We start from the raw sequence: 7,673 nt of genomic DNA on the forward strand, positions 1-7,673 counted from the left end.
CGGCTACTTTTCCCCTTCAGTATATACACAAATTCCCCGTGTAAGGTGAGACCAGCTTTGAGAGATCGCGACAGCAGCCTCTCGGATGTCGAAAGTGTCTTAATTGGTCGCGTCGCAGCATGAATAGAAGAGAAGAAAAAAAAAATTGAAATCGTCTGATACATGTCTCACGGTATACGTACGTATCCCCAATTAGTGCAAGCACTTCTTGGAATCCAGCTGGCTGTATACACTGCTCGGGCTTCTGAATAAATTTCCCTCCAGTATACCCGCCGAGCGATACACGATTCGGCACACACATACTACAAGGAGAATCGGGCTAACGAGCTGCATGTGGCCTCGCGCGCAAATTGATTTAGAAATTACGCGGTTAGATCCTTATCGCGCGGATCAGTAATCAGGCGTTTTCTCGGGATTGAGTTTAGATTTATTATACGCCGTGATGTGTATGGATGATTTCCGCCCAGGGACTAATCGACTTATAGCTCGTCTCTGTGTATAGATTCGAAACTCGCGGATTACACGCGCGTCGTCGAAATATATACACATGTATAATCAAGGGTGGGGAATTTGGAATTACGTGCGCACACACACACACACCCTCGCGTCGGTGTATTTTCAAACGCGGATTGCATAATTCAAGGCTGGGAGCTATGCGCGAGCGAGAACAATTGCTTATTAGTTTACCAACGAGAGGAGGGTTTAATTATTTATGTTCGCGAAATATTAATGAGGTTCGACGTGATATCTTGGCTCGCTTTTAATATACTTAACGCTGCGTTTTGTTGTGTCGCGTGTAATTCGAGATTTAATTAAATTCACAAACAACTATGCGCTATTGTAATATAATACGCGATACTCGAGCACAACGGTCTATCGTAAAATTCCTTTGCAAAATAAAAAGACAAAATAAACTATGTATCGCTTTTCCAGCTCTACGGCGAAGGCGCGAGCGACGAGGAGGACCTGTCCTCGAACCCGGTCTCCAACAATTCGGACTACGACTCGAGCTACGACGACTCATCCGGCGGCACCTCGTCAACCAGCGGCGATTACCCGACGGTCACGTTCGCCCCGAATCATCAGCCGAGTCTCTCGACCATCTCGATTCCGAAGCTGACATCGACCTCCTCCGCGACGCCCTGTACCAGTAAAGACCTCGAGGAGGTCCTCGCGGTCCTTAGACGAGCCGAGGCCGAGAGGGGACAGGCCTTTGAGCAGAGCGTTCGCGAGAGGGAGAGACTCATCGAGAGCGAGAGGGACAGGGAGCAGAAACGCGTCGTTTCGGAACACCGGATTCAAAAGGGGGATGAGAAGCCGCCTGTATCAAGTGGCCGGAAGAGGAAGAGGGAGGCGACGAGCGCCGGAGAGACGTGGAGAGACAAGACGTTTTATACGTGAGTAGCTAATCGATCGCACGATGCGAATAACTGAAAATAGTAATGTAATCGAATTAGGTTTGTCGATATCCGTTCGCAGTCGACTGAAACGTCCGTTCCAGAAGTAACCGACAGGAGCCATCCATACGAAGCAGGCGGGGTCACTGCCCATGTAAGCCATATCAGCAGCACAACGAATCCAAAGCAGCGGGTGAATCCAGTTGAAATTCTAAAATAACTATATACCGCAGCTCGCACAGCCAATATTGCGCGTCTAACTCGACTATAATAACAAAATCATCACCCCACAGTCGCGCGCAACTACACGAAGCCGCAGCGAAATTAGCCACGTCTCCGCATCACGTGCTATGGTACCAGCAGCCGCAGAAAATTCAATCGACCGCCGCACGTGACGAGAGCCGTCGAGCTTTTCATCGAGTTGAATATATCCACATATAAACACATCTGTGCAGCTCGGCGGAAGCAAAAAACCCACCGCAGACCGAGTGAAAGTGATTCGAGTTTTTTTCTTCTACGTCACACAATACGCGCTACTGTGCCGTAAGAGGACAGACGACATAGAGACATGTGTATGCGAATTCGGTTATATTGCGATATGTCGTCTGAGAAGTGCGAGATGATGTAAGATATTTTTTATATGTGTACGTAAAGCCGCACCTGTATTACCGTCTCTTTTCTTTTTGATACTTTTTCTATGTGTGTCCATATTATGCATTACGGATTTAGATTACTCTGTAATTTATACGATCATACGAGCTACGAAATGTGAATTCGACGTTGTCCTATCAGTTGCATTAACGAATAAAGTGTTTTATTACTGACACCGATTCTTTTATCTCTTCTTCCTTAAAATAGCGCTTCGACCACTAACTCGATTACACGCGACGAAAAAATCCATCCAAAAGATGCGCGTATTGGAATATCGTTTTCGCGCGAATCTGCATACGCATCGAAATCCCTTCTTCGTTTAGCCCTCAAAATCGGCTTTGCGCGTTGAACGAACGTATATTCTTTTTTTTATATAGAAGCGTACAGAAAAAGTTTCATCCACAGCAGGTAAAGTCGCAGCAGGTCCTCTGCTCGCGATACCGCTGGGATCGAGCGCTACCGATCGGTATGAGATCGCCGGGCTGTTCCATCAGGTCGACGATGTAATTCTCGCGCAGAAACTTGGCCGGTAACCTCTCGTCGTTCGCCGCTTCGGATAACTGTATAATCGAGAGCCAATTTCATCTACACCTGGACATTCCAGACGATCGTTTCATTTCCCATCAACTCACCATCGGCGAAGCGATCTCTATCCAAGACCTGCCGTACCTGCCGCGCACCAGACACGCGGGTAGTCCGATCCTGTCGGCCATGACCTTGAACAGCATAGCTCGTTCCAGGTAAGAACCGACTCTGAGCTGACCGAGCGGTATGACGCTGGTCTCGATATTATCCTTTATAGCCCTCAGATGAAGCTCCAGCTGCTGGTCCACGCAGGAGCCGTTGTTCGGGCTGACACCCGACAGCTGACGAGACACAAAGTCGCCCAGAAGTCGAGCTCGGGAACTGATCTTCGAGACGTGCACGAGGCTCGGACTAGGGATCGTGGGGCTGAGAAATTTGTATCGTTAGAGTTAACTGGAATCGAAACGGAAAGCAGTATCAGCAGCTCTATCTCGTATCGCGAGCGTTACATCGCGGTGTATTTTGCTGACTGCGTGTATCGATTGTAAAATAAAGGCTATTACCAGAAGCGCGGCGTACGTGACATCGTATAGCTCGTCGCTTGCTTCGGATTCGACGAGCTTGCGGAAAGTAAAAAGCGCTTTTAAAAGATATCGGCGGAAATTCAAAAAAAAAAGCTCAAAACTTTCGACATTCGTCAATTCGTAACGCACTCTATCTCACGCGCGAAAGCTCGCCTTGTGCATTCATCACTCCATCACACGAAGCGTCATAGATCAATCAAAAAGCATACCACAACACACATAACAAGCGTAATAACTCACTCTCCATCTCCGCGTCCCTCGACAACCGCAAGCTCGGCCCTAAACATCCTCAAATAGCTTTGCAGCTGAGGGTCCGGTTGTAGTCTGCCAAACTTGAGCTCGAGCCAGGCGTTGATCGTCCCCTCGGACACTCGTATGCCTCGAGCTTGACTCTCGCGTCTCATCGTAGCTCGAGCCGCTGCAGCAGCGTCGTGTGTTTTCCGGGTGTGTATGTGGAACGCGATGCATAAACATGAGGTGAAATATGTGCAGGTAATATGTTGGCGGACTCGGGAGAAAGTTTCGGGGAGGATGAGGCTTTTAATTGACCCAGTCTCTCTCTCTCTCTCTCTCTCTCTCTCTCTGACAGCCGTGTGCAGCTTTATTGAAATCTGCATGCCGAGAGAGCTTTTTGAACGAGTTCGGGACTTTGTTGGCGAGCTTTTTTTGCTCGCTCGTTGATGGAGCGCTAATTTTAAAGTTAAGCGTCGACGGATAATGAATTTTTGAGCTCGTTGAGCAATTCCCATGCGTACAAGCGATTATACATTCGACAAGGATGCTGATGTATATAAATGGTGAAATATTCGACGAAATGTCTCGCAACGAGATAACCGAGGCGGATTATACCCTCGCGAGTATTATTGTATTAATCGAGCGAGCAGCCAGGAATTTCGATGATAACTAATTAAACGAGCGCGCGCAGCTCTTCTCTCTCGCGATATAATCCCCGAAACTTCCTCTCCGTAGCATCTCGAGAATGTCTAATTAGCCGCGTCATCCTGCAGACACACCCCCTGTACGACTCTTTTTCTCGCTCGCAGTACTCTGCACGAGTCAGCACCACATATACAGCCTCATCCCTTTTCGAGACGTGTATATATAGTGTGTATAGGTATATACCTATATACCAACCGTCGAAGGCGGCGCGTTTGCTGGCGAGATACTCGTCGTCCTCCTCGTCGTCTGGTTCCGGACCGTCGGCGAAATTAGCCACGTAAATGGGCTCCAGTGGACAGAGCTTTAGACGGAAGAGTTCCTCCAGCACAGGAAATCTGCGGTAGAGAGGGATAGGGGGTGGAGGGGGGGATCATTCGGATAGTGTACAAATCTGTCCGACTGCCGGGATGTTTGCGCTGCTGTTTTTAGTTCCGAGTTGGCCGGTCGCTTCTATCTCCGCGCTTGATTGCGACTTTTCAGGGAAACTTTTTGTTGCGCCCGGCTATAGACCTTCCGAGACGAAGTTTTTAATTTAAAAAAAAAAAGAAAGAAACTTGCATACTTTATCAATCTTTCGGCAACGCTGAGGCAAAATATTGTTTTTTTTTTTTCGTAAACTCTAAAAATCCAATCTCGCTTTTTCACGGTAAAATAAAAAGGAAGAAGCGAGACACTTACGGACAGGAGCTCCGGCGCATCGCGTAAAATCCATCCCGCGTGACGTCGTGCAGCGCGAGTCGGCCCGTGTAGGCGAACTTCACCGGCAAATCCGCGCTGAATAGAGCCTCCACACAGGCGGCCCACGTCGGGATGTTACGGGAGGCTGCGCCGCGGTTCTTCAGCAGACTGTGTGTATAGTAGAAGTGTATATTGAAAACTCTCTCGTCTCTCTGTATATATGCATGACTTCGCGCGATGAATACGTAAAATAAATCGATACGTATAAAGAAATATATGTATAGAGATACTCCATTGTGCGTTTCCCGCGCGTCTACCTAACAAGCTCGAAAAAATTGTTGTTGTACACTCTCTTTTAACGAGGCCACGAACTATATACACGTGCCCTCGCGAGCAGCTCGTTATTTTTCGCGAAACGAGAAACTTAAGAAGAGTCAATTTTTTCCCCCACCAAACGAGGAGTCCCTGCTGGACACAGAGCTGAGCGAATAGAGGCTCGGCGCAGAGGAGGAGGACGAGGCGGATTCCGGCTTCTCGGACGGGTATCGGGTGGTCCGGACAGGTTACCAGGTGGCAGAGCTTCTGGGGAAGCTTCGCGTGGATCAGGAGCCGACGAGCCGAGGAGATCGAGGAGAAGCGGCACAGGGCGTCGATGCCGGCGATTTTCAGATCGGCTGGAGCTGTACTGTCCGGCTGCGAACTTTTTTTTTTAAGTATGTATTTTAAAAAGTCAGAAGGCCGACTCACCTCGATGGCAGAGCAGAGCGCGGAAAATAGATCCAAGTCGATCAAGTCGTAAGCCAGGCTGGGGTAGTCGGCGATCGCTGAAATAGCCTGGACGACGGTGACTTGGGTCTCCCAAGGGACATCTGTCTCCGGTCGGTTTACCATCCGCATCAAGTGCTTCTGAGGCATAATATAATTTATACGAAAGCCGTTGTGTGCGCTATCTCGGGGGGGGCGAGAATAGAACGAGAGGCTATACATTATTATTTACCTGCCCGTCACTGTCTATGAAATTGATGCAGTTCTGGTAGTCGCAGGAAAACAATTCTTTCAGCGCGAAAGCTGCCGTCTGTCGCTCCGTCCATCCCGTCTGTTCGTTGTTGAGTAAATCTGGAAACGCGGCGACGTTTTTTTTTCCCCTCGAAATGGTAGTGTAATTTTGCAACGCTGTGTCGCGCTTATACTTAGAATGTAGTTCACGGGATTCGCCCGAGCGATCTCTTCGTTGGCTGGATTGTACTGGGACATCTTCGCTATTCCCAGACAGACGGTGGCTTGAACCTCGGATTTCGCCTTATCAACTTCCAGATACTTTAGCAGGTGATCGGTTAGTCCTCGGGAATGTAGAACCTTCGATGTGTAAGTTACATAGATATAGAGTAAAATTTAATAAAAACCATCGATTCACCTAACATACCCTTCTTCCATTAACGCCGTCAGCCAGGCGAACCAAAATACTCAGCGCCCGATGTTTCAACTCCTCGTCGGGCGTTTTTTCCAGGAATCCTAATAAAAGCTTCGTCCCGTCGCTGCTATTCATAAGCTCCGACGTTTTATTATTGTCGCACGCCAAGCCCAGCACTCTCAGCGCTTTAACGTGCAGGTCCTTCCACTCCTCTTGCTATAATCGCATCATAAATCATCAAGCTCGAAGCTATATACTTCAGGAGCATCGATCCTTACGTCCAAAATATCGAGCAAGTGCCCAAGACCATCCGAGCGTCGAAAAGTTTCTTGCAGCCAGTCGTCTGCATTATGCATCACAAGACGCTCGACGCCGTCCAGGGAGAGCTGCTGCATAATCGGATAGGGCTGCTTGAACAATTCATAGACAGCCTGGAAACTCAAGTCCTGCGGGCGCAACGCGTTCGCCGGGGGAACATCGATCGATTATACCGTGGCTGGCGGATTTTTGCCGGGGATTTGCTTTGATTTCCAGGGTAAAGGGCAAAGTTGCCCGATGAAGGTGAAAAATAAATCGGTAATACCTTTGACCTAGTGACGAGATCGAAGCCCCGAAAATCCTTCAGCAAGTTTACGACGATCTCCATGCAGTTCTTCTTGACGTCGGGATCCTCGGCTTTTATCTTCTCGAACAAGAAGCTGAGATCCTCGAACTTGTCCGAAAAACTCGCCGAGCCCGAGGGATCGCTCGACAGTTCGGCGAGAATACGGGAGGCGAATTCCTGAAGAAAGACGTCGGACTCGCTGACGAGCATCTCAGTGAAAAACTCGATGTACGTGTTGGCCTCCAGCAGGTGAGTTCGAACATTTGGCACAGCCGACATCAGAGCCAGGAGCTTCAAGGCGAACCTGAACGATCGAAAAAATGCACCTGCTATATCAGAAAAATAGGTTTGAGGAAACATCGGGTGAGCACCTCCTGGTGAACACGTCTTCGTGTCGGATCAACCCGAGCACGCTGTCGGTGATGTCCAGGTCGAAAAGAGCTTCCAGGTTCTTCCTGGCTTTCTCGCCGTACTGGGCGAGTGCAGCTGCCGCAGCGAGAAGAATCGGCTTCTCCGGACTTTTGAGCAGGAGAATAGCCGTGTCCGGATAGCGAACCTCTAGACTCAGCGGTGGAAAGGTCGTCAGGGCCTCTGCTGCTCGATCCTCCCTTGGCTGCAGGTTGCTCGTAGAGATGCATCTTTGCTCGGAGTTTCTGCGGAGCTGGAGTTTTCAGGATTTATTGCGGTGTTTTTGAACAAAGAGAACGTTTGCAAAATCAACGGATTTACCTTGGTATTCTTTTTAACCATTTGATTGATTGTTTACACTTGCGATGCGCTGTAGGTTAAACTGTAATTTCGACTGAAAAGTATGATCGTGAAATTGGCAAAGTTATGGAGTATCGCAATTGATGAGCCAACTTCAATTAGAGGGCGAAGAACGA

At 48.7% G+C, this 7,673-nt stretch overlaps 2 protein-coding genes across 16 annotated transcripts in view; one reads left to right on the forward strand and one right to left on the reverse strand.

Annotated features, from left to right (window-relative positions):
- Positions 1-2,223, forward strand: part of LOC100680446 — a 28,183-nt gene extending 25,960 nt beyond the window's left edge. For 4 of the 9 annotated variants that reach the window (XM_016986056.3, XM_031931501.2, XM_031931500.2 and 1 more), the window contains exons 4-6: positions 934-1,397; positions 1,458-1,590; positions 1,691-2,223. In XM_016986056.3, the coding sequence (XP_016841545.1) occupies positions 934-1,397; positions 1,458-1,590; positions 1,691-1,792 (699 nt within the window). In that variant the 3' untranslated portion in view covers positions 1,793-2,223. Of the gene's footprint in view, positions 1-933; positions 1,398-1,457 lie in introns of all 9 variants that reach the window. The other 5 variants (XM_031931503.2, XM_032600821.1, XM_031931502.2 and 2 more) reach the window with 3 other exon arrangements.
- Positions 2,224-2,385: 162 nt separating this feature from the next.
- LOC100120584 (armadillo repeat-containing protein 3) lies at positions 2,386-7,620 on the reverse strand. Of its 7 annotated transcripts, none has more exons than XM_016986055.1 (15): positions 7,519-7,620; positions 7,161-7,450; positions 6,769-7,093; positions 6,464-6,631; positions 6,198-6,401; positions 5,965-6,130; positions 5,772-5,890; positions 5,522-5,677; positions 5,226-5,467; positions 4,775-4,942; positions 4,292-4,431; positions 3,398-3,575; positions 3,137-3,193; positions 2,681-2,999; positions 2,386-2,608 (listed from the first exon to the last, which is right to left on the reverse strand). In XM_016986055.1, exons 1-15 carry the CDS (start codon positions 7,537-7,539, stop codon positions 2,444-2,446), a joined length of 2,718 nt encoding a protein of 905 aa, XP_016841544.1. In that variant the 5' UTR covers positions 7,540-7,620; the 3' UTR covers positions 2,386-2,443. The 7 variants fall into 7 exon arrangements, with proteins under 7 accessions (XP_016841544.1, XP_008207013.1, XP_016841543.1 ...); XM_008208791.1 differs by having other exon boundaries at positions 5,522-5,680; XM_016986054.1 differs by having other exon boundaries at positions 5,760-5,890.
- Positions 7,621-7,673: the final 53 nt, after the last annotated feature.

This window comes from Nasonia vitripennis, chromosome 5, assembly GCF_009193385.2.
Source record: "Nasonia vitripennis strain AsymCx chromosome 5, Nvit_psr_1.1, whole genome shotgun sequence".
Taxonomy (NCBI): domain Eukaryota; kingdom Metazoa; phylum Arthropoda; class Insecta; order Hymenoptera; family Pteromalidae; genus Nasonia; species Nasonia vitripennis.

Excerpts from the sequence above, each read along its gene's own strand:
- LOC100120584 (XM_008208790.1), bottom strand. The coding sequence starts at position 7,539 with ATGGTTAAAAAGAATACCAAG. Across the intron at positions 7,094-7,160 it reads GAAGACGTGTTCACCAGGAG|GTTCGCCTTGAAGCTCCTGG; the intron begins GTGCTCACCCGA and ends TCGATCGTTCAG. Across the intron at positions 3,576-4,291 it reads CAAACGCGCCGCCTTCGACG|CGGCTCGAGCTACGATGAGA; the intron begins GTTGGTATATAG and ends ACGCTGCTGCAG.